General features: G+C 63.0%; 1 protein-coding gene across 3 annotated transcripts; it reads left to right on the forward strand.

Annotated features, from left to right (window-relative positions):
* Nucleotides 1–8,191: 8,191 nt before the first annotated feature.
* Nucleotides 8,192–19,417, forward strand: LOC128829079 (signal transducer and activator of transcription 5B-like). 3 transcript variants are annotated; one of them, XM_054014237.1, is made up of 19 exons: nt 8,256–8,343; nt 8,500–8,627; nt 9,256–9,412; nt 9,730–9,819; nt 10,038–10,212; nt 10,855–10,985; nt 11,104–11,255; nt 11,700–11,855; nt 12,314–12,493; nt 13,459–13,546; nt 13,627–13,749; nt 14,386–14,478; nt 15,545–15,751; nt 16,294–16,388; nt 16,474–16,604; nt 16,937–17,092; nt 17,412–17,463; nt 18,211–18,318; nt 18,477–19,417. In XM_054014237.1, exons 4-19 carry the CDS (start codon nt 9,751–9,753, stop codon nt 18,601–18,603), a joined length of 2,043 nt encoding a protein of 680 aa, XP_053870212.1. In that variant the 5' UTR covers nt 8,256–8,343; nt 8,500–8,627; nt 9,256–9,412; nt 9,730–9,750; the 3' UTR covers nt 18,604–19,417. The 3 variants fall into 3 exon arrangements, with proteins under 3 accessions (XP_053870210.1, XP_053870212.1, XP_053870211.1); XM_054014235.1 differs by lacking the exon at nt 8,500–8,627 and having other exon boundaries at nt 8,192–8,343; XM_054014236.1 differs by lacking the exon at nt 8,500–8,627 and having other exon boundaries at nt 8,267–8,347.
* The last annotated feature ends 5,759 nt before the right edge of the window (nt 19,418–25,176 follow it).

A 25,176-nucleotide genomic window follows, 5' to 3' on the forward strand; every position in this document is an offset into this window, starting at 1 on the left:
TCCGTTCCCTTCTTCGCTTCTCACTGCCAGGTGCCAACAGCTGCACAGCCGGCCTGGGCACTTCAGCGTGGCCCAGGCCCACTCCGAGAGCCTTGGTTTTTTCATTACCCACCTCGAGTGGATTCTGTGCCCGGCTGGTGCCCTCGCACAGGGACTTTGCTACCCGAGCAGTACCGTCCCGTACTCAGGGGATTCTTAGCTGCTGGGCTGCCCAGGCCGACACAGATTCTGTAGGATGATCCCTTCAGCACGGGGCACTTCAGAAGTAACATCAATGCACCCCTGAAAATGCAGCCACCTCTGGGGAGGGGACGGCAGACTGCTGAACAGATGTGGGGAGAAAGGCTCTTCGGTCCAGGCAGCTGTAACCGACCCCTCCACTCTCCCAAGGAGCCCAGTGTCCATTTGGAGAAGATTCGAGTGTTGTGGTTTTTTTTTTTTTTTTAATATTTCAGCTGGAAAGGCAGTCTGGTGCCTGGAACTCTCCCCCTTGGCCGTTGAGAGGTGAGAGGCTGGGTCCGTCCGATCACGCTTCAAACCTTTCGTCTGAAAGGTAGAGAACTCAGGTTCCAGTGCAGGAATTTCATACCTGGTGCCTAGCCCCCTAAGCCATCCCCTTCTGCTGGGATACGCGTCCTTTCACTTGGCTGCCAACTGGGCTCCTGTGAGTGGAGAGCAGCCCTTTCTTATGACTCAAACAATTTTGTAGCACTGCCAGCCAGCTGAGCAGAAATGCCAGGCATCCGAGAACTAACTGCCCAGCCGTGAGCTGACTCATGCTGCAATAACCACAATACGCAGTAACCAAGGTAGCAGTGATGCAGGGACACCCCCGAGTGCCCGTCTCCTAAGGGTGGTTTGAACGCTTTCGCTGGAGCTGCCCTGATCCCCCAACCCGCCGGTGCAGCCCAGACGTCACAGGTGAAGTGCTTCTCATGAGGAAGGGGGAGCTCAGAAGCCAGTCGGTCTTCATTATCTGTACACTCCCTGACGGGAGCGGAGCCAGAAATCACAGCTTGTAAAAGAAACAGACGCCTGCGTCCAAGCCGACGTGCACAGAGCGTGGGAATAATCTTGAGAAGGAATTTGCATCCCGAGTCCCAAACTGGGATTCATTTGTGAGTCCAGGATCTTACCCGAGTGCCGTGTTCCGGGACGCCCGCGGGATCTGCGGGGAGATGAGCAGCCTGGCTAAGGCAGACGTCCTGGCTATGCCAGGGACAGCCTGAGCTGAACGCGAAGTCTTGGCAAATTGCTCCTGGTTCTAGTTGACAGGTAAGTCCAGCGACATGGCACTGCTCCCGACCAGTGTGAAAGATGCCAAGGCAGAGCGCAGCCAGGGAGTCCAGTGGGCAGAAGCCCCGACTAACGTGAATTGCTGGGCTAGGCTGCTGCTGGTCCCTACCCTGCCAGGGGCCGGGTACCTAACCCCGTTTGGTTTTGGAAAGGTGCAGATTTGTGCCAAGGAGCAGGACCGGGTGATGCGCTAGAGAATCCAGACTTGCCAACTCCCCTGCTCGCCCCCTCAAGACCATTGAGAGAAGGGAAGTGGCTGGATGGGATGGAGCTGGCTGAGCCGAGGAGGCGGCCGGCTCGGAGTTCCTGCCCTGGGGAATCCCGTCTGAGCAGGGAAAGCCCCTGGGCTGTGGCAGAGCCTGTACACTGGTGAGTCCCTGCTTTGCCTCGCTGGCTCCAGCTGGTCAAGCCCCTGTCGCCCCCCCCCCCCCCCCGGAGCGAGGGGAATTGGGCTGCGCGGCCACGGGGACCATTATTAAAGTGCCACCCAGGCCTGTCTAATCCGTGTCTGGGTTTATCCACGACGGGGGCGCTGGCATTAATAGCAGAGATTAGGCTTCCCCAGGGCTTGCTAAACCGCCCGGTCGTGTCCTCCCGGCCGGATTACTGTCCGCAGAGCTGCTCCTGCACGGGGGCTCTAGGCACGGCCATGATAGCCCCCGCCCCCATGGCCGAACCCCCAGCGGCTCTGCTTCCTCGGATGATTGTGCATCCTCTTCCCACAGCTCCTGCCCCCACGAGTCCAAGGAGACGTGCTGCTCCCTTGCAGAGAGGGGCATGGATCAAGAGTCTAGAAACCTGCCCACCCTTCCCCTTTTCTTAGGGAGCGGGGGAGGGGGAAAGGGGGGGAGCCAGCCCAGAGCAGAATTGGCCTGTAGCAGCAACACATATTGCATAGTGCAGGGCTCAGCACAGACTTGACGCGGAGTGTTCCTGACGGTGGTGGCCTCCCAGCTTGGGAAGTTGGCCTCAATTTTATGTTTGTTGCTCTGCGGCAGTGGTGGGCAACCTGCAGCCTGCACCGCTTCCCACAGCTCCCATTGGCCGGGAACAGCGAACCGCGGCCACTGGGCGCTGCGGGCGGCCGGGCCTGCGGATGGTCAATGTAAACAAACTGTCTTGCGGCCCACCAGCAGATTACCCTGACGGGCTGCGGGCCACTGGTTGCCCCCCACTGCTCTGTGGGATGGCAAAGCTTTCCAGCTTCCTCACATGAGAGAGCAGCAAGTGAAGGGAGCCTTCTGCAACTGGAAGGGAAGATAATCGAATGTTGCAGAGAAACCAGGATTGTGCCTTTCCCAGAGTAGATTGCAGCGGCTCGTGCTGTGTTTGGAATGGACTTGTGTGAGGAAAAGAGGCTCTGTTGGAATTCTTCCTGAGAGTTTTATAACCCTCTGCAGTAGTCAAGGGGCTGGTCCCTGGTGCACTCTAGGGGTTGAATGTAGCAGAAACTTGCAGATGGTCTCAGGGCAGAAATCCAGTGACTCCCCATTTTGGATCTATAAATCTTTTCCTAGGTTCCTCGCCCAGGAGGAGCCATTGTGATCCTCTCGTCTGAGCTCCTGTGACACACCAGAGACCTGCCCCCAAATCAGTCCTAGAGCAGATCTGGTTTGCAAGTGACTTGCAGAAATACCCTGCCATTTGCAACTTTCGCCCCAGGAGCTCAGGAACCAGTTACTAGTGGGCCAGGCAAATCCTATGGGTAAACTGAGGCAGAGAGGCCAAGTAACTTGTCCACGGTGTCCGAGGCAGAGCCAGGAAGAAAACCCAGGTGTCCTGACTCCTTTTCCTCCATATGTGAGCTGACCTAGCCCCCTGCTGCTTGCCTGCGCCCTGTGTAACAGCCTTCTGCTGTGGGCTCTGAGCACTTTAAAGAGGGAAGGAAAGTCAGTAATTGAAGTAAACAGAAGCTGAAGCCACCCTGTCCCTGCATGGCCCCACTCCCCTCCCTCTGCCCATAGCTCAGCATTGCTTTCCTTCGCGGGGGCAGCTGCTTGGGACCTGCGGGCCGACAATTGCTGAGACAGCCCAGGGTTAAAGTGACGGCTGCTCCTCAGGCCTGGCCGTGTAGCGGCTTCATCTATTTGTGGTGGCCAGTGGCCGCCCTGCATGTTTCTGGGAGGCGTCGGCGGCCAGGTGCTAGCTGTGTAGCGCTTGGTTTGATCTTGTGGCTTTTCCTTTTGTCCCCAGGGGCTGCCCCCCTCAGGGAGTGTCTGAGCCGTTTAGCTGCATTTGGAAATCCCTAATCCACAGGGGTGTTGGATTCACGCTCTCGGACCAGCCCCTTTCTTGCTGGGCAGCTGGCGCCATGTCTCTCCCCGGTGCCTGGGGCCTGCTGCAGGGGGTGCCCATGGGGGCAGCTCCCGCCCTTCAGGAAGGAGGAAGCCTGCTCTAGTGACCTACTTGTCTAGCTGCAACAAACTGCTGCATAGCAGAGACCCAGCCCAAGGTTAGCTGCCCCTTCCTCTGGGCTGGCTGGCTCCCGGGCGCTGGTCCACAGGACAGCCTGCACTGTGTGTGTGTGTGAAACAGAGATCCCTGCAACTCCCTCCTTCGGACAGGCCCCTGGCTGGGTGGGTGCTTTCGAGACCAAGCTGCAGGTGGGGAGAACCCACCCCACTTGGGGCAGTGCCAATGACTGTGCCACCCTCATGAGACAGGCGGCAACTGGGGTCGGAAGGGGCATGCGGTCTCTACCCCACCTCGCTTCACGGGCGTTACGGCTCATTCCCACACCCCCAGGAGCTCCCAGGTCTGAGCCCCTCCCTCCAGCCCCATGGACATCTGCCGGCGCTGGTCTCTTGCCTCAGCGCACGTCCCGGCTGGAGCTGTGAGTTCCAGCTCGGGTGGACATACCCCCACTCGCGCGGATTGAGCCAGCGTGCTGCGAATGGCAGGGTAGCCTCAGCAGGATGGGAACACTGCCCGCCCGAAGCACAATCCCTTGCTGCCTGGCGTGTGCGCGGCTGTTCTTGGCATGCTAGTTCTCGCCATAGCTAGTGTAGGTGTATCCCCCTGAGCTGGAAGTCTCCCCTCCAGTACCCATCGTCACGGGCAAAGGGCTGGGAGCCCAGAGCTTGTGGGTTCCAATCCTGCCTCCGACACAGATTTGTTCCACAGCCTTGGGCAAGTCACTTAGTGCCTGCCTCCATCTCCCCAGCTGTCAGAGGGGGCACACTGACCCTGTTGGCAGTTCCTCAGCCTGCGGTTGTGAGGCACTGGCCAACCGAGAGGACGCAGGGGTCTCTCTGCCACACACGGCCTAGCCCATGTCACGTCCCAGTCACATTAAAGCCAGAACTGTAAATCAGGATTAGCCGAAAGTGCTAGTTTCCAGCTGTTTTCCTTTTGTTCCGTCCTCCCAGATCAAAAAATATAAATACCTCTTGGGCAAGGAGCATGGCTGTAATGTGACCCTCTGACACTTGTGCTGCTGCCGGCCCCACGAGGCCTCGCGCTGGCGCTCCCAGCGAGCGTGGCTGGATCTGCGCACGGCCGCGCGCTCGCTGCAGCGGCGGGGAGGAAGCTGCCAGGAGCCCAGCGCTTGCTGTTTGGTCTGCGAGAGGCAGCTGACATTTTGGAAGGAAATAGCTGCTGTTGACTCCTTCCTGTAGCAGGGCAGCCCGTGGAGCAGCAGCGCTGGGCTGTCCCTGCGGGCGCAAACCCTTTGCCAAGAGGCAGGATCCCCCTCGGTGCCCAGGGTCGGGGTGCCCAGGTGGCTGGCAAGGCTCTGCCAGGGCGTTGCATGGGGCAGGGCAGAGCGAGGAGAACACCTGTTCCTGCCGTGAGTATCCCCTGCACTCGGGGAAGGGACCAGCAGCTTCTGACCCGGCGCCGAGAGAGAGATTTGTCGCCAGGGCCACCGCTCCGTGCTGGAAGGAGTGAGTTTGCTGCCCAACTAGTAAAAGCCTCCTAGGCCTTGGACAGATGCTGGCACGGACAGCTTATGAGTGACATTCTGTGCAGAGTCTCTTCCTGAAATGCATCCCCACCCCAGGCCTCTCACGGGTTCCCTGGGCAGAGGCCACGGGGACATGCGCCCATGTGTTGGCTGGTCGGAGTCCTGCTGCCTGGCTGGCTGGCAGAACGCAAGGGGAGCTGTCGATGGGGTTGTCTGTGTGTGTGGGAGGGTGAGTGTGAAGCAAGAATGAGAGGAGCTCTGATTTAACCATGTCCGGTTAATGCCCACTAAGCAAAGACTGCAGCTCCCTGGACAGGAGAGCTGGAGCGATCGTGGTTGTGCAGGGCAGGGCTCCAGTCTTAACATTAATGCCACTCCCTGGGTCCTTGGATCTGAATTTAGCACTGTCTCCACCTGAGCTGAGCTGGCAGGGAGCCAGCCCCATGCAGCATGGCCAGCAGGTGTCTGGCTGGACTCGCTGTAACTTCGGGTAACGTGCCTGCCGGGTAACGGGTGTTTCGCCCGAGGTAACGGGCGGTCGGAACCGCAGGCGCCAACGGGGCAGGGAGGTGAGGATGGGGGCTCAGGGAGATGCAGGAGACATGTTTATGCAGCGCCGGGGGGGGAGGGGATGAAGAAACAGCCCCCGCTCTAGCATCCTGGGAATGCTGTGTGTCTGCAGGAGACGCCCGCAGCCAGAGGTGGCTCAGTCTCAGCGGGGCTCATCTCGGTCAGCCGCCAGGGAAGGCGAGTCCTGTTAACTGCACTAGGAAGCTGGGTCTGCTAAAGGAGCAGGAGTGGACAAGTGCTACAGTCGCACGTCCCCTGCACCTAGCTTGGCTCCTGCCCTGCCTTGGTGGGGCTGCCAGGAGCGCAGTGGGGAGTGCTGGCTGCAGGCGCATTGGCTAGTTGCCCAGGTTTAGCCTGTGGGGTGAATTTAAACCAATTGAGTAGCCCTGGTGCAACCCCTCTGTGGACATTTGTTTTGGTTTAGCTTAAACCTTGTCTGGGTGAATCTAGACCAAGCTGCGCTTCGCTCAGAATGGGCATCCCCAGAGCTCGGCACTGGCCTAGCCAAACCAGGGCCAAGTCATGCCGTGGGCTGAATGGTGCGTGTCCCCAAGGCAGACGTGCCCTCATCGGGGCACTAGCTCAGCGAGAAGAGGGAGGCTGCGTGCTGGAGAGAGCTCACCCGTTACTGCTCCAGCTCTGGCTACCGCCGACCGGGGCTCGGTCACCCCATGGGAAGCGGGCCCAGGATGTGTTGTGAAGCGAAGCGTGTGGAGGAGGGGCTGAGGGTGCCGGCTATTAGCAAGTTCTCCCTTTAGACCAAGGCAGTTAACGCCAAAAGGGGCTCGCTTTACTTGCCAGATTACGCCATCCAGACCCCTGGGCCCCCATGTGCACTATAGAAATGCAGCCACGTCGGGGAACCCTGGTACAGCCGGGCCCCAGGGGGTAGCACAGAGCATTTGCCATACACCTGGAGCACCTCGTCTCGCACGCTCCCGAGCCCTCCGCTTGCGCACGGGCACATAGCTGGTGTTGGCTGGTGGATACAGCTGGGCCTCAGGTCCCTCGCTGGAGCAGGGCTGCATGCCCCTCCGGCTGGCTCCCCTTTAGGTAGAAGAGCCTCCCCCTGCCAGGAGAGCTAAACCTCCCCAAATGCGCCTTCGGCCTCCCAGCCCCGGGCCTGGCACTCTTCAGTCCCCCCCAACCCATCTTGATGTGGGAAGGGGCTTCCCCTGGCTGGGACCCCCAAACCAGTGCAGGTGGCAGCACCGGCCTGTCCCTAGGCCTCCCCAGAAACCCTGTCCTGTACCTGCCCCACTGCCCCTCCACCCGCACGCTCTCCTGAGCTGCAACTGCCTTGCCCAGGAGCCCTTCTGCACCTTATATTCCCCAGCAAGTCCTCCCAGCATGCCTTGCATTAGCCTACAATTCCCATGACCCTCCCTAGGAACTACATTTCCCAGAATTCCCTCGGTCTAGCTTGACCTGGGGTTGGGCCATGCCTGACCGGACAGGGCTCCAAGGGGATGGTTTGCATGTGTTTCCCGCACGGCGGGTGGAGGGGATTCATGCAGCATGGGGGGGGTTAGGCTCTAGCTATTCAAATCCCTCTTGGACCGTGAGAAACTCCCTCTTGGCTTCAGCATACGGATCCAGGGGAAGGGAAGCAGTGACCCGCGTGCTAAGCTTTGTGCGTGGGGCCGGCTCCTGGGCGTGAAGTCAAACCCGCGTGGGTGTGTGCGCCCCAGGACACCGGTACCGCCACCGCCCCTGCATCGCTCGCTCCGCTCTTCGGCAAAGGGGCACCTGGTTTCCTGAAAGCGGAATCAGTCTCTGCCGGGAGATGCCCCGCAGGAATTCCTGCCGGGATGAGGGTGTGGTGGAGGAGGCGGCGAGCAAATGGTGTTTGCTCCTTTCTCGTTTGGGGCACCTGGAGCTGAGTTTAGTTTACCCGCTTCGTTTTCACCAGCACTCCTCCGGGTGAGAACCCTGGCCCATGTCTTGGAGAGCTCGAGGGGACTTGGGGGGCCCTGTCTGAGAGACGCTTTAGGGACTGCTCAGCCCCTGCCCTCTGGAGAGCCAGGCCCTGCCGGGCCTGCAACAGGGCCCCAGAAATTGGGAGTTTCTGGGTAGAGCTGGACCTGAGCTTTGATTTGCCCCGTCTCCCCGGAGCAGCATCTGTCCCTTCGGGGTGGTGACGCTTGGTGGCTTTTCCAGTCATTCAGGGACACTGACTGGGCCAGGCTGGCGGTCAGCTCCTGCTGCAGGTGCCCTCTGCCAGCACCTTCGTCCCCTCCCTTCACATCCCCTTCTGGAAGTAGATCAGATCCTGTGCCCCGCTGCTGAGTGACTAGACAGGAAAGGGCGTGAGGGAGGCAGATAAGTTGCTTTTCCTGTAGGCCCGTAGCCCAGAGAGACAATGGCCACTGAGCTTGCAAATCCTCGAGTAGGGGAAGAACCTTCCTGGGTAACTGTCGTGTGCCTCCCCCCAGGTTCTGACCGATGGCCCTGTGGATCCAGGCCCAGCAGCTGCAGGGAGAGGCCCTGCGCCAGATGCAGGCGCTGTATGGCCAGCACTTCCCCATCGAGGTGCGGCATTACCTGTCGCAGTGGATCGAGAGCCAGGCATGGTAGGTGAGCCTGCCCCGCTCCATGCTGTTGTCACCGTGCTAGTGAAATCTCTTCCTCCAGGGGCTGCACAGTGGAGCTGGGGGGGCGGCTGCTGACGGGGCTCCTTGCTGCTTGCAGGAGGTTCACCTAACTCCCCTCTCCTCTTCCCCCTGCAGTACGAGGGGTCTAGAATGGTGCTGTCACATGAACGCTGCATCCCGGCTCTGTCCCCAGGCTGGGGCGTGCGTCCTCTGTCAAACGCTTCCCACCCCCACCCCACTGTTTGTTTTATCAGTTAAAAAAGGTAAATGCTGCTTTTGGCTGTGACAGAGACAGGCAGCACGGCCTAGTGGTCTGAGCACAGATCCGGGGCCCATTGCCAGTTAGCTATGCCTCAGTTTACCCTTCTGTAGGCACGCGGGTTGCACTAACCAGTCATCACTTGTAAAGCCTTTTGCCCAGTGCCGTGCATCAGCCTTGCTACCTCTGCAGCCGCCCCGGTCGAACCTCAGGGCACTTAGACTCCCCGTGAAGCTACCACGTGAGGGATCCTGCACGAGGGGAGCTGCTGACTGCTGCAGGGAACCTGGGGGCAGCCTCAGTGTCCCCCGTCAGAGCTGGCAGAAAGGCATCAGGGCTGGGCTCGCAACTTCACTCAGCCCAGACAGTGACGAGGAGTCACCCCAGGAACACTCGGCAGGTCCCATGGTGGGGCCAGCGGGGGAGGCTCGGGGCGGGGCTTTGCTCCCATTTGCTCTGGGCTTTGTGTGGCGGGTTAGCTGGATCGTCCCCGTTTGCTGAGGGACGGACACACGGGGGGGCCTCACTGGCAGGGGTTGGGTTCCCCCAGCAGATACAGTCCCTGCGCCGAGCTGGGGCAGGCAGGTCGGGCCCCAGCTGAGCCCTGCCCCCCCCTTCTCTCTCTGTGCCAGGGACTCCATCGACCTCGATAACCCCCAGGAGAACTTCAAAGCCACCCAGCTGCTGGAGGGGCTGATCCAGGAGCTGCAGAAGAAGGCGGATCACCAAGTGGGCGAGGACGGGTTCCTGCTGAAGATCAAGCTGGGGCACTATGCCACGCAGCTGCAGGTCGGTGCCCGGAGCCGCAATGGGGCAGCCTTGCCCCCCGTGCCCTGCCAGGGGCCGGCCACTCCCACTGGGCGCTCCCCCGTGGGCTCCTTGCCTGGCCATGGGGAGCTGCCGTCCTGGCATGGGCCGGCTGGGGTGACCCCCATCCTCACCCACGTGCCCTGGGAGCGGGGATGCCGGCAGGGTAGGTTAGGGCAGGAGCAGCCCCCCCGCCCAGTGCCCCTGGGACCCCCTTTGCCCCCAGCCTGGGGCGGTGAGAGCCCCTGACTAGCCCCGCTCTGCCCCTGGCTCAGGGCCTTTGCTTTCCCCCCCTGCAGAACACGTACGACCGGTGCCCCATGGAGCTGGTGCGCTGCATCCGTCACATCCTGTACCACGAGCAGCGGCTGGTTCGGGAGGCCACTAACGTGAGTAGCCAGGCAGGGGGGCCTTGTCTCGCTCCCCCGTCTCTCTGGGGCCCGTGGACACTGCCCCAGCCCAGCCACGGGCACCTCACCCCACCCTGTGCCCGTGGCTCCAGCCACTGCCCCACGGCATGAGCCTCGGCCTCTGTGCTCCGTGGCTGCCCCCCATGGCAGTCCCCGAGCCCTGCCTCTCCCTGACCTGACCTGCCCCCCCTCTGCAGAGCCCCTCCCCAGCCAGCAGCCTGGCGGACGCCATGTCCCAGAAGCACCTGCAGATCAACCAGACCTTCGAGGAGCTGCGTCTCGTCACCCAGGACACGGAGAACGAGCTGAAGAAGCTGCAGCAGACGCAGGAGTATTTCATCATCCAGTACCAGGAGAACATGCGCCTGCAAGGTGGGGGTGGGGGGCCCTAGCCGTGGGGAGAGGGAGGGGCCGTGGGGATGGACTGATGGGGGCAGGGACCCGCAGAGCAGAGGCAGCTTCGCCCTGAGATCCCGTCCTCGGGGAGACACCGGCCCGTGCCAGCAAACGTCCCGAAGCACTTGCCCCGTCCCAGCTGCCAAGGGGGCGCCAGGCGCTGGGGTCCGGCTGGGTCCGGCGGGGGGCTGCAGCTGGCGCAGAATGCTCCCTGTGCAGCTCCGTGCCCCGTGCCCCCTGCTGGCCACTCCGCCCTGGGCCCAGGGGTGTCCGGGGGGGGGGTCTCAGCCCCCTTCCTCCCCCCACCCGGCGCGGGGGAGACTCTGCCGTAGCATCTGGGGGCTGGGGCATCGTCTCACCCACCCTCCGCGCCCCCGTGAGGAGGCTGCAGGTATCTGAGCACCCCCGGGACGGTTCCCCTCCCTCCACAGTCCCATGGGAATCCCCAGCTCAGCACTGTCCCACCGGCTCCGTGGGGCTGGGGAGCAAGTCCCGAGTGTCCCCCGCCCCCATCCCCAGGGGCAGGCCTGGTGCAGGGGTTCTGGGGATGCTGCTGCGGGTCGGGGAGCCCCCGGGGCGGTCGGGGCTCAGGCCTAACGCTCTTGGCCTCCTCCCCAGCCCAGTTCTCCCAGCTCTCCCAACTGGGCCCCCAGGAGCGCATGTCCCGCGAGACGACGCTTCAGCAGAAGAAGGCGTCGCTGGAGGCCTGGCTGCACCGGGAGGCCCAGACACTACAGCAGTACCGAGTGGTGAGCGCCAGCCCCGGGGGGACCCCACTCCTCTCCCCGGTGCCAGCAGGGGGCGATGACGCCCCCGTGCGGTGCCGCTGCCTGCCCCGTCCCACGCTAACACCCCGTCCCCTCGCAGGAGCTGGCGGAGAAGCACCAGAAAACCCTGCAGCTGCTGCGCAAGCAACAGACGACCATCCTGGACGACGAGCTGATCCAGTGGAAGCGGCGGCAGCAGCTGGCGGGGAACGGCGGGCCCCCCGAGGGCACCCTGGACGTGCTGCAGTCCTGGTGCGTCCGCCCCTCCCAGCGCTGCCCCGTGGGAAACGGGGCTGGGCACCCGGGAGCTGCCGCTTGTCCCCTGGGCGGTTGGCTGGGAAACCAGGGAACGGTGCCGCCGGCAGCAGGGAATCCAGGGGGGCTGCCCTGGGTCCCAAGAGGCCCCCCCGGGGGGTGACGCTGGAGGGTGACGCTGCCCCCGCTGGGGTTGTTAGTCCAGGGCACTAGGGGTCACCTGCCCCCATCCCCAGGGATGTGGGACTGGATTCCTGGGGTGGCTGAGCTCCCCACAGGGCCAGGCTAAGGCCGGACCGCGCCAGCCTGGGGGGACCCCAAGGGGGGCGCGCAGATAGGGAGCGTTGTGACCAGCAGACATGGGACACCCAGGCCTGGGGCTCCGTGATGTCTCTGGGCCTTGCCAGAGCACTGACCTGGCCCGGGGACCCCTCGCCCCAGGTGTGAGAAGCTGGCCGAGATCATCTGGCAGAACCGGCAGCAGATCCGTCGGGCCGAGCACCTGTGCCAGCAGCTGCCCATCCCGGGGCCCGTGGAGGAGATGCTGTCCGAGCTCAACGGCACCATCACAGACATCATCTCCGCCCTGGTGACCAGGTACCGCTGGGGGCAGAGCCGGGCTGGGCCCCGATCGGGGTTGGGCATGTCTGCCCCATGTGCGCTGGGGTGATAGAGCTGGGCTGGGCCCAGCTGCCCCACACAGGCTGTGGGGCTGAGGCTGAACTCGGGGCACGGATGGGATGAGGTTCAGGCTCTGACCTGGGCAGGTAGGAATTGGGCTGCGAGGGGCCAGGGGCTGGCTGGATCGGGGGGTGGGGATGCTGCTGGCACTGCGGGGTGGGTGGCAAGAGAAAGGGGCTCGTGGGGCAAGTGCTTTGGGCGGGAGGGGATACGGCCTGGGGACTGGGAAGGAGGATCTGGGCACAGGGGCTGTGAGCTGGGGTGGGGATGTGCCGGGTCGTCCCCCCGCCCCCGTGCACGTCTGGCGGTCGTAGCTCCGGCCCCCGGCCCCATCTCACAGTTGCAGGTCCCGTGACGCTGGTTCCTCCACCCAGCACCTTCATCATCGAGAAGCAGCCCCCCCAGGTGCTGAAGACGCAGACCAAGTTCGCGGCCACGGTGCGGCTGCTGGTGGGGGGGAAGCTGAACGTGCACATGAACCCGCCCCAGGTGAAGGCCACCATCATCAGCGAGCAGCAAGCCAAGGCCCTGCTGAAGAACGAAAGCACCCGCAAGTAATGCCCCCCCGTCACTCACCCAGGGCAGGTCCTGGGAGACGCCCGAGCTGGCCCCGCTGAGCCGTGCCGCTCCTGTTGGGTCTCTGGGGGGCTCTGGCAGGGCCCTGTGGGGCTGGTTCCTTGTTCTCTCTGCGTCCCATGCTCACGTAGTCTGGATCCCCCAGAGAGTCCAGCACAGCGTGTGGCTGGAGCTGCCCCCTCTCACCCCCGGGGTATCGCTGAGCGGAGGGAGGGTCAGCCCCACACCTGTGGGGTTCGTGACTGGCCCCTTTCCCAGCACCCCCAGTGGGGTCCAATCCCCAGGAGACCCCCCTGCCCGGCCTGGTTAGCACATGGGGCCCCGTGTCCCCCCGGGCCGCGAGCTGCTGCCCGTTCTCTGAGCCCGGAGCCGGATTCCAGGCCCCTGAGTGGGTTTCCTGGGCCCAGAGGGAGCTTCCCCCCATGGTGACTATTGCGGAGTGTGGGGGAGTTAGGGCCCTGCACCCCTCTTCCCGACATTCACTGCGACTCTCAACCAGCCAGTAAAGCAGAAGGTTTATTTAAGGACAGGAACACAGTCTCAAGCAGAGCGTGTAGGTACGACCAGACCCCCTCAATTAGGTCCCTCGGGGAGGTTCAGGGAGCTTAGACCCCAGCTTGGGGTTCCCTGCGTTGCACCACCCAGCCCCAACCGAAACTAAACTCCAAGCCCCTCCCGCTGCTCCTCTCCTTTGTTCAGTCTCCCGGGCAGAAGGTGTTAATTCTCCCCACCCCCGTTCCTGGCTCAGGTTACAGCTCAGGTAGCTTCCTTCAAGGGAAGTCCCCCCTCCTCACTGCAACCCCCCTGCAACATTCCCAGGTCAAATCTGCCCTGCTCCCTGCTCCGTCACAGTGACTGTCAGCACCGCCCTGCCCCCCAACGCCCCATGGGAGTCGGAGCTGGCCCAGTGCCTGCCCTCTCTGACCTGCCTTTCCCATTGCAGCGAGAGCAGCGGGGAGATCCTGAACAACTGCTGCGTGATGGAGTACCACCAGGCCACAGGCACCCTGAGCGCCCACTTCAGGAACATGGTGAGAGCCAGGCCCCCGGCACCACCACCGTCCCCTGCCCCCTCCCGCCCACCTCTCACGCCCTCTCCTGCCTCCCGCAGTCCCTGAAGCGCATCAAGCGCTCGGATCGGCGCGGCGCCGAGTCGGTGACCGAGGAGAAATTCACCATCCTCTTCGAGTCGCAGTTCAGCGTCGGTGGCAATGAGCTGGTCTTCCAGGTCAAGGTAAAGCTGGTGCTGCGCTGGCCCCGCTGCCCTGGGCCCCGCCCGGCTCTGAGCCCTGCACTGGCACCGCTGCCCTGGGCCCCGCCCGGCTCTGGGCCCTGCGCTGGCACCGCTGCCCTGGGCCCCGCCCGGCTCTGGGCCCTGCGCTGGCACCGCTGCCCTGGGCCCCGCCCGGCTCTGGGCCCTGCGCTGGCACCGCTGCCCTGGGCCCCGCCCGGCTCTGGGCCCTGCGCTGGCACCGCTGCCCTGGGCCCCGCCCGGCGCTGGGCCCTGCGCTGGCACCGCTGCCCTGGGCCCCGCCCGGCGCTGGGCCCTGCGCTGGCACCGCTGCCCTGGGCCCTGCCCGGCGCTGGGCCCTAGGAGCCCTTCTGGGGCTGGTGTCAGGCTTGGCCGTGTCGCCCGTCCCCAGGATGGCGTCTCTGGGTTGAGGGAGGGACCCAGGAATTCCCGAGTGTGTCACTAGCTGGGGCAGCCCCGGGGGCGTGGGGTCCGTGGGGTGGGCATGGGGTCGAGGAGCACAGGGGGGCTTGGTCTGCTTGAGACTCGCCCAGTGGCAGTGGGGGAAGGGCAGGACCCGGAGCTGGGTCCAGCCCCACCCCCGCCCCACACTCAGCCCGGCCCGGCCGGTTCCCACAGACGCTGTCTCTGCCCGTGGTGGTGATCGTGCACGGGAGCCAGGACAACAACGCCACGGCCACCGTGCTCTGGGATAACGCCTTCGCCGAGCCGGTGAGCAGCCAGCGCCGCCGGGGGCAGATTCCCACACCCGGGGGGCCTGCCCCCCTTCACTTGGGGCCCAGATCTGCAGTGCCCTTAGCCCCCCCACATCAGCAGGTCCCTTGATCTCGGCCCCCCTCACCTGGCCCCTCCTGCAGCCCTCTGTGTTCCCGCCTGGGCGGTCTCCCATTCTTGCCCCCATCCGGCCTCTGCAGGGGGAGGGAGAGGGGTGCTGGGAGTGAGAGCCAGGGGGAGGGGGGTGCTGGAGGGGGCAGAGGGGGATGCTGGAGGGCGGCGCTGGGGGGTGAGGGCCAGGGGGAGGGGGGTGCTGGGGGATGCTGGAGGGGGATGCTAGAGGGGGCGCTGGGGGTGAGGGACAGGGGGAGGGAGGTGCTGGGGGAGGCAGAGGGGAATGCTGGAGGGCGGCGCTGGGGGTGAGGGCCAGGGGGACGGGGGTGCTGGGGGAGGCAGAGGGGGTGCTGGGGGAGGCAGAGGGGGATGCTGGAGGGGGCACTGGGGGTGAGAGCCAGGGGGAGGGAGGTGCTGGGGGAGGCAGAGGGGGATGCTGGAGGGGGATGCTGGAGGGGGCGCTGGGGGTGAGGGCCAGGGGGAGGGGGGTGCTGGGGGAGGCAGAGGGGGATGCTGACGGGGGCGCTGGGGGTGAGAGCCAGGGGGAGGGGGGTGCTGGGGGAGGCAGAGGGGGTTGCTGGAGGGGGTTGCTGGAGGGGGATGCTGGAGGGGGATGCTGATGGGGGCGCTGGGGGTGAGAGCCAGGGGGAGGGGGATGCTGGGGGAGGCAGAGGGGGATGCTGGAGGGGGCACTGGGGGTGAGAGCCAGGGGGAGGGGGGTGCTGGGGGAGGCAGAGGGGGTTGCTGGAGGGGGATGCTGACGGGGGCGCTGGGGGTGAGAGCCAGGGGGAGGGAGGTGCTGGGGGAGGCAGAGGGGGATGCTGGAGGGCGGCGCTGGGGGTGAGAGCCAGGGGGAGGGCAGCTGGGGGACGGGGGGCGATGCTCCCTGCTCCTGGGGCTGGAGCCCTCCCCACTGGCTCCCCTGAGCCGGCGCCGCCCCCTCCCGCAGGGCCGGGTCCCGTTCGCCGTGCCCGAGAAGGTGCTGTGGCCCCAGCTGTGCGAGGCGCTCAACATGAAGTTCAAGGCCGAGGTGCAGAGCAGTCGGGGGCTGACGAAGGAGAATTTGCTCTTCCTGGCGCAGAAGCTCTTCAACAGCAGCGGTGCCCAGCTGGAGGAGTACAGCGCCATGTCCGTCTCCTGGTCCCAGTTCAACCGGGTGAGCCGCGCCGCGGGGCCCGGGCCGGCGGGCAGCGGGGGCGGGGCCGGAGGGGCTACTGGGTGAGGACAGCGTGGGGCGGGTTGCGGGGCAGCAGGAGACCCAGGGTGGCCTGACCCATTAACGTCCTTCTGTCAAAATTCTTACCTCGCCATTCCCCCCGCCCCCCTCGAGCACCGTCCCCCCTGGCCACCTTGAGCGCCATCCCTCCCACAGCTCCAGGCCAGACATCCCCCCTGCCCCACTCGAGTGCCGGCCCCCCCCCCGGGCCCCCTCGAGCGCTGTCCACTCCACCCCCCTCGAGTGCCATCTCCCCCGCCCCACCTCGAGCACTGTCCCCCCGCCGCAGCCCTGGCCGCCATCCCTCCCATGTGGTGTGTTCTTGTCGGTGCGGGGGGTGGGGAGGGCTGGGGTTTGTGACGTACGTGTCCAGGCTGCTCCGGTGCGGCCGTGGATTTTACCCTGCGGACCGGGAGAGAGCCCCGTGGCGTGGCACGGCTCGCAGGCCTGGCCGTCACTGCTTCGCATTGTTCTTCACCCAGGAGAATTTACCCGGCTGGAATTACACCTTCTGGCAGTGGTTCGACGGGGTCATGGAAGTGCTGAAGAAGCATCAGAAGCCTCACTGGAACGACGGGTGAGACCCTCCTTCCCGTAACGGCCGGCACGGCACAGCCCCCCCACCCGCCTGCCAGCCCCTCACCCCCCTCTCTGTGCTCCAGGGCCATCCTGGGCTTCGTCAACAAGCAGCAAGCGCACGACCTGCTGATCAACAAGCCGGACGGGACCTTTCTGCTGCGGTTCAGTGACTCCGAGATCGGGGGCATCACCATCGCCTGGAAGTTCGACTCGCGTGAGTCAGGGTGGGCTCGGAGCAGCGCTGGGCTGGCTTTGCCGCTCCTCTGGCGCATCTCGCCGCTGGCTGGGGGTGGGGGGGGGCACCCCATGGTTCCACTGGGGACCTGGTGGGGAAAAGCTGAAGGAACCGGGGCGTCTCGCTGCCCTGCCGGCCGGCTCGACGGGACGGAGACACGCCAGTGATCTCCATCCAGCGTGGCTGGCGGGGAAGGACGGCCCACAGAGGGTCGGGGCAAGTGAGCGCACGGCTGGGTTTGCTCTCGGCTCCTTTCCCTGCCACGCCTGGCCCTTCGCGGCCTGGCTCATGCCGCCACCTTTCTCCTGTAGCCGACCGCAACCTGTGGAACCTGAAACCCTTCACGACCAGAGACTTCTCCATCCGCTCGCTGGCCGACCGCCTGGGCGACCTCAGTTACCTCAACTACGTGTTCCCCGACCGGCCCAAGGACGAGGTCTTCTCCAAGTACTACACGCCGGTTCTCTGTGAGTCGCTCTCGGCTGGGCAGGTCCGCCCGACCCGGCGGGTGCTGGCCGAGGGGCTCTGCCAAGACCTGGCCCCGGCTGCTGTGGGGCTGGGCCTGACCCGGGTGTTCTGCGGCGTGGGCGGGGAAGGCAGGTTCCTGCAGCCTGGCGGGACGCCCGGGGCAGGAGCCGGACTGTGGGTGCGTATACGCCGGCAGGCTGCAGCAGGAGCCTGGGGGTGACGGGGCAGCGCCAGGTTCTCGCCCGCAGCCGGCCTGTGACTCCGGGAGGAGCCCAGCGTTCGGCCTGCTGGGCTCACGGCTCTTTCCTCCAACTGCAGGTAAAGCCGTGGATGGCTACGTGAAGCCCCAGATCAAACAGGTGGTGCCAGAGTAAGTACTTCCCTGCCGAGGCGGCTTGTGCCTGGGCTCCCCGCTCCAGGAAGCCGGGCTGTGCCCTGGGCGAGTCCTGCCAGCCAAGGCCCTGTTCCCCTGCAGGCACCTGGCCTGGCCTTTTGGGTGAAGTGCCAGCAAGGAGCTCCCAGTGGGACTCACCCGCGGAGGCTCGCTGCCTTTCCAGCCCGCTCTGCGCTGGGTTCAAGTCCGTCCCCGGCTCCCTGTCGATGGCTGCGTGCGACTGACACCCAACGCGGCTCGGCTGCCAAACTGGGTCTGCTGGCCCCACGGCCGCAGGCGCCTCCTGTGTGAACGCGGGCCGTGGCGGGGGGTGTAAGGCACCATTGGCCCCCTCCCCCCGGCCCACAGGGACCTGGCCCGAACAGAGCCCCTCGCAGCAGCTCCATGATCCCGAGAGGGAGCTGGAGCCAGGGCTGGGGCCAGCAGGACGTGAGCGGTCGCTCCAGCCAGGCTGGACTTGCCCTGGAGCCGGCCCTACAGTGTGATACCAAGGCCCCCAGCATCTCTGACCCCACTGCTCAAATTACAGCGGGGGGGGGGGGCAGGCCCCCTTACTACTGTTAGCAGCTCCCTCAGTTCTGCCTTGTGCCCCCTCCTCCTCACTCTGTGCATTATGCAGCCACTGGGTGTTCAGGGCCCCCCTGCTTTTTTCCCATCGTCGGGGGGCTGCTCCCTTGCCAGCGTCCCCAGCCGGCTGACGCGCCGGCCCCTCGTCTGTTCCAGGTTTGCCAGCGCCTCTGGGGATCCCGCCGCCGGAACGGTCACCTACATGGATCAGGCGCCGTCGCCGGCCGTGTGCTCCCAGCCACATTACAACGTCTACCCACAGAAGTAGGTGCTGCTCCTTCCCCGGCCCTGAGCCGCGTTGCGGGGGCGAGGGGCTCCCCGTGCTGGGGGGGGTGCGTTTAGCTGGAGCACGCTGCTCCCGGCCCCCCGGCGTGGCTGTGCTGGGATGCCTCCCCCAGGCTCGCCCTGTCTCTCTCTCTCAGCCCCGACTCTGTGCTGGATCCCGAGGGCGAGTTCGACCTGGACGACACGATGGACGTCGCGCGACACGTGGAGGAGCTTCTGCGGCGGCCCATGGACACTCAGTGGATCCCCCACAGCCAGTCGTGACCCTGTGCCATGGTACGGCCCGGCCCGGCAGCCGTGTCCCTGGGAGCCGATCCGGGGAGCGTGCCCCGTGGAGAGCAGCCCAGTGTTCGTGTCTCTGTGCGTGGGCCCATGTGGGGGGGGTGCTCATCCGGGGGCTTTGCTCTGCGCCAGCTGCAGCGGTGTTGTTGTTGGCTGCATCTGTGGGGGCCCAGCAGCTCCTGGCTCTGGCAGGGCCCCTCCTACTCGCGCAGCGCTCCTCCCCAAATCCTTCCCTGCACTGGCAGGGCCGCCTCGTGCCAGGCCTGAGCCAGGTGGGTGCTGGTGTTGGGCAGGCCACTAGGGGCATGGCAGGGTCCCGGTCTAGCTAGTGTCCCCTGGCTCCACTGGCAGAACCGCCTCTCTCTGGGCGTGGGGAACGCGGCCCGGCCTCACCCGTTAGCAGCCACGTTTGTTTCTTTATCAGTATCGTCTCCGGCCTCGTTCCTGGCCCCCCCCCCCCCACCACGTTTGCTCACAGCCCCCTGCCCCTGACACGCACTGTGTTATCCCGGCGTGCCCCAGCTCCAAGAGCCAGGCAGGGGTAGAAAAGCAAGAGGCAGCCCTGGGGCAGCCCCTGTTGTGGGAGGGGAACACTGGGCAGCAGGCTGGGGAGGGACAAGCAGGGGTCTGCCCCCCTGGGCTCATCCCTCCCCCCATGTTGGTCCTTGGGTGACACCCCGTCCTTGTGGCATCAGGGGAGGGGGGATTCCCTTCTTGTGGCAGCCATTGCTTTCGGCTCTCCACCCCATTTTTCTCGTGACCGACCAGGTAATAAAACGGATGGTTTTTAAAGGCAGCTGGTGAAGCGAGGCTCCGCGTCCAGCGCAGGCTGCTCTAGGCAGGTGCTCGGGGCGTCCGTGTGTCCCCAGCAGCGCGGGGCTGCGGGCCCGGCCGGGTGCAGGGGGCGTCCGTCCGTCCGTCCCCAGCAGCGGGGGGCTGCGGGCCCGGCCGGGTGCACGGGGCGTCAGTCCGTCCGTCCGTCCGTCCGTCCCCAGCAGCGCGGGGCTGCGGGCCCGGCCGGGTGCAGGGGGCGTCCGTCCATCTGTCCCCAGCAGCGCGGGGCTGCGGGCCCGGCCGGGTGCAGGGGGCGTCCGTCCATCTGTCCCCAGCAGCGCGGGGCTGCGGGCCCGGCCGGGTGCACGGGGCGTCAGTCCGTCCGTTCGTCCGTCCGTCCCCAGCAGCGCGGGGCTGCGGGCCCGGCCGGGTGCATGGGGTGTCCGTCCGTCCGTCCCCAGCAGCGCGGGGCTGCGGGCCTGGCCGGGTGCACGGGGCGCTGCTGTTCTTAGCCGGCCCCCCCAAGCAGCCTGCCCAGCTCTGCCTGCCCCGCGCCAGCAGCTGGGCCCAGCCAATGTGCGGCTGTGCTGGGGGTGAGGGGGGCTCTGGTGTGTGAGTTCAAGGGGCAGTGCTGGGGTCCCTATTGTACCCTAAGGGACTGGCCCAAGATGGTGCAGGGAGGCCATGACAGAGCAGGGCCTGGCCCATGCACCCAGCATCCTTTGCACCTGTGCTGCAGTCACTGGGCTCCCAGCCAGGCCCCCCGCCCGGGCCAACAGTGAGGGAGGGAAACGGGGGCCTGCAGGGGCTGGGGAAAGGAGACACCCCCCCCCACCCCCCAGCTCTGGGCCGAGCTCTAAAGCCCCCCTCGGCCAGCAGAACAGCTGGGCCCCTTAGCTCGGCTGCAGCTTTCTGGCTTGCCACGAGGTGGCAGCACAACACAGCACTAGGGCCCTGCTCCTGCCCCAGCCCTGCAGGCGGGCACCCAAGGGTGCAGCAGTGACCTGCCCTGGGAGAGCGGCACTAGGCCCTGTCTGAACACAGACCGGGCTGGGCCGGGGGCTGCACAATGCGCTGGGCTGAGCCCTGACTCCCAGCTGCTGCTGAGCCGGGCCGATAGGTGCTGGCGCGGCTGGACCCCCAAAGGGCCTTCGGGAGCTGGGGCACCCGCTCCTCTTGCGGCTCCTTTGCAAAGGGGCCATGGAGCACCTCCCTGCTGCCAGAGCAGCTAAGCCCCCCCACCGTCAAACCTGCAGGGCGCCCTCTCGCACAGGTGAGCCCCCCCCGTGCTGTGAATAGCCCCTTGCCCATGCTGCTGGCCTGCCAGTAACAGGCATCTGGGCTCTGGCCCTGTGCCCCCGCTGCTCTCTCCCTCGCACCCAGCACCCCCTTTTATACATGGGGACACTGTCCACAGGGACCTTCCTCCATCCCTCTTCCCCTCCCCCCCCAGCAAATCCAAGAGCTCCCCCTCCCCCCCCCCCGTGCCTCAGTGGAAGGGAAGAACCGGCCCCAGCCCTTTGCTCGGGGCAGGTGATTGCTGTGGGCATGAACGAGTGGAGGCTCTAAACCGCAATACATCCCTGGGGCAGGAGGTGGTGCTGGTGAGCTGCTGCGCCCACATCTGGCCCGTGGCCCCTGCCCAGGAAAGCAGGGGAGGTTCCCTGGGGGACTGTGGAGATGGAATGGGCACCCGCTTGGCTCGAGCCCTCCAGGTAGAAGCCAAATGCTCCGGTCCTGGGGCTGCTCTGCCCTGGGCAGGGAGCTGACGGCAAGGCCAATAGTGCCCGCAGAGGGGGACGTGCCCAGGGTGATAAAAGCCAATCCAAACAGCTTGTGCACCGCCCCGGGCCCTCCCCTCTCCCTTGGCTGGACTTTCAGGCCCTAGGGCTCCCGCTCTGGCATGCCAATAGTCTTGCCTAGCCCCCAGCTTCTGGGGTGGAGGGGCCAGTCAAGGGACAGCTGGGTTCTGGGCCTGGCCTGGCCTGGGGCACCACCTGCAACGTTCAGTGCCCAAGGCTGGGGCCAGGTTTCTCCCAGGGCTGTTAGTGGCTGGCAGAGCAGGGCTGGGCTCTGGCTCCCTGGGGGCAGAGAGTTAGGAAGAGCCAGCGGCAGGCTGGAAATACACAGGGTTTCCTGGCTGCTGGGCAGACCCCCAGGCCGCAGCCTCCACTCCTCGTTCGTTCGTCAAGGAGCCAGGCAGCCCCAGTTCTGCTCTTTCTAGATGTGGAGAACCAGCCACCGTGGGGATAGAGGCTTCATTTGTCTTGGTGTTTACAGTGCAGCTCACCCCCCTGGCTTTAAAGCCGACTAGAGCGAAGCCCGGGCCACTGGGGCTGCCTTACGGCTAAATGCAGAGCACTGCACATTGGAAAAACAATCCCAGCTCTCCCTACAAAATCATGGGATCTAAATTAGCTGTTACCACTTCAAGCTCTTGGAGTCACTGTGGATAGTTCTCTGAAAACATCCACTCAATGTGCAACAGCTGTCAAAAAAGCCAATAATACTAGGAAATAATACCATGAGGAAAGAAATAGATCATTTCTGCTGATCTTAAACGCAAAAAAGAAGCTTACAAGAAGTGGAAGATTGGACAAATGACCAGGGAGGAGTATAAAAATATTGCTCAGGCGTGCAGGAGTGAAATCAGGAAGGCCAAATCACACTTGGAGTTGCAGCTAGCAAGAGATGTTAAGAGTAACAAGAAGGGTTTCTTCATGTATGTTAGCAACAAGAAGAAAATCAAGGAAAGTGTGGGCCCCTTACTGAATGAGGGAGGCAACCTAGTGACCAAGGATGTGGAAAAAGCTAATGTACTCAATGATTTTTTTGCCTCTGTCTTCATGAACAAGGTCAGCTCCCAGATTGCTGCACTGGGCAGCACAATATGGGGAGAAGGTGACCAGCCCTCTGTGGAGAAAGAAGTGGTTCGGGACTATTTAGAAAAACTGGATGTGCACAAGTCCCTGGGGCCGGATGCGCTGCATCCGAGGGTGCTAAAGGAGTTGGCGGGTGAGATTGCAGAGCCATTAGCCATTATTTTTGAAAACTCATGGCGATCGGGGGAGGTCCCAGATGACTGGAAAAAGGCTAATGTAGTGCCCATCTTTAAGAAAGGGAAGAAGGAGGATCCGGGGAACTACAGGCCAGTCAGCCTCACCTCAGTCCCTGGAAAAATCATGGAGCAGGTCCTCAAGGAATCAATTCTGAAACACTTAGAGGAGAGGAAAGTGATCAGGAACAGTCAGCATGGATTCACCAAGGGGAAGTTGTGCCTGACTAACCTAATTGCCTTCTATGATAACTGGCTCTGTGGATGAGGGAAAAGCAGTGGATGTGTTATTCCTTGACTTTAGCAAAGCTTTTGGTACGGTCTCCCACAGTATTCTTGCCGCCAAGTTAAAGAAGTATGGGCTGGATGAATGGACTGTAAGGTGGATAGAAAGCTGGCTAGATAGTCAGGCTCAATGGGTAGTGATCAATGGTTCCATGTCTAGTTGGCAGCCGGTTTCAAGTGGAGTGCCCCAAGGGTCGGTCCTGGGGCTGGTTTTGTTTAATATCTTTATTAATGATCTGGAGGATGGTGTGGACTGCACTCTCAGCAAGTTTGCAGATGACACTAAACTAGGAGGCGTGGTAGATACACTAGAGGGTAGGGATCGGATACAGAGGGACCTAGACAAATTAGAGGATTGGGCCAAAAAAAACCTGATGAGGTTCAACAAGGACAAGTGCAGAGTCCTGCACTTAGGACAGAAGAATCCCACGCACTGCTACAGACTAGGGACTGAATGGCTAGGTAGCAGTTCTGCAGAAAAGGACCTAGGGGTCACAGTGGACGAGAAGCTGGATCTGAGTCGACAGTGTGCTCTTCTTGCCAAGAAGGCTAACGGCATTTTGGGCTGTATAAGTAGGGGCATTGCCAGCAGGTCGAGGAATGTGATTGTTCCCCTTTATTCAACATTGGTGAGGCCTCATCTGGAGTACTGTGTCCAGTTTTAGGCCCCACACTACAAGAAGGATGTGGAAAAATTGGAAACAGTCCAACGGAGGGCAACAAAAATGATTAGGGGTCTGGAGCACATGACTTATGAGGAGAGGCTGAGAGAACTGGGATTGTTTAGTCTGCAGAAGAGAAGAATGAGGGGGGGGGATTTGATAGCAGCCTTCAACTAGCTGAAGGGGGGTTCTAAAGAGGATGGAGCTCGGCTGTTCTCAGTGGTGGCAGATGACAGAACAAGGAGTAATGGTCTCAAGTTGCAGTGGGGGAGGTCCAGGTTGGATATTAGGAAACACTATTTCACTAGGAGGGTGGTGAAGCACTGGAATGGGTTCCCTAGGGAGGTGGTGAACTCTCCTTCATTGGAGGTTTTTAAAGGCCCGGCTTGACAAAGCCCTGGCTGGGATGATTTAGTTGGGAATTGGTCCTGCTTTGAGCAGGGGGTTGGACTAGATGACCTCTTGAGGTCCCTTCCAACCCTGATATTCTATGATTCTATGAATAAGACAGATGATATCATAATGCCACTATATAAATCCGTGGTATGCCCACACCTTGACTACTGCGTGCAGATTTGGTCACCCCATCTCAGACTGAGTATGGGGGACTCAGGGCCCTGCACCCCCGAGTTCCTGCGATTCACCATGACTCTCAGCCAGCCAGTAAAGCAGAAGGTTTATTTAGACAGGAACACAGTCCAAGACAGGTCTTGCAGGCACAGACAACAGGACCCCCCTCAGTTGGGTCCATCTTGGGGTCCCAGGGCACCCTAGCCCCTTGGGAGGTCAGAGCCCCATCTGCCTCCCAGCCATCTCTCCAGCCAGCTTCTGAAAACTCTGCCTTCAGCGACCCCTCCCACAGGCTTTGTTCAGTTTCCCGGGCAAAGGTGTCACTTGGCCTCTAACCCCTTCCTGGGTTCTCACGTTACATGCTCAGGTATTCTCCATCGGCCAGTCTCCCATCCGCCAATGCAGACTATCCTAGCCACACTCCCCTGTCAGCAGTCACAGACCACAGTAAGAACAGTCCCAGTTCGTCACACCTTCTCTGAACCTTTTACATTTCTAAGGTTACAAAAATGCCTACGAGTACGGAACAGCTTCTCTCTGAGGAGAGACTGAAAAGACGGGGACTGTTCAGCTTGGAAAAGAAACAGCTACAGGGGGATATGAGAGAGGTCTCTAAACTGACTTGCGTGGAGGAAGTGTTCTTTACCCTTCACATACCACAAGAACCAGGGGTCAGACAGTGAAATTAATAGCAGCAGGTTTAAAACAGACCGAAGTACGTCAGGCACTGCGCCATCATCTGGGGAACTCTGCCAGGACATGTTGTGAAGGCCACAATGATAAGAGTTCAAAAAGAGAACTAGCTAAATTCATGGAGGACAGGTCCACCAATGGCTATTAGCCAAGACAGTCAGGGACACAACCTCATGCTCTGGGTGTCCCCTCCGCCTGTTTACCAGAAGCTGGGACTGGCTGACGGGAAGGATCCCTCGATAAAGTTATCCTGTTCTAGTAATTCCCTTTGAAGCACCGGGCACTGGGCTTTGCTAGCCGACAGGAGACTGGGGTAGATGGACCATTGGTCTGACGCAGTCTGGCCGTTCTTATTGCCCCTGGTTTTTGCATTTAACCCGACAGAGTTTGAGTGACTGCTTAGAGATGAATCCAGCTGGAGCGCACTGTTGCTTTAGCACCTTTATTTAGGAGAAAGTTAAAGCCTGTAAATACAGCAATAAAATATACAAAAAATAAAATCTTTACAGTATTGAG

This window comes from Malaclemys terrapin, chromosome 25 (assembly GCF_027887155.1).
Source record: "Malaclemys terrapin pileata isolate rMalTer1 chromosome 25, rMalTer1.hap1, whole genome shotgun sequence".
NCBI lineage: Eukaryota > Metazoa > Chordata > Testudines > Emydidae > Malaclemys > Malaclemys terrapin.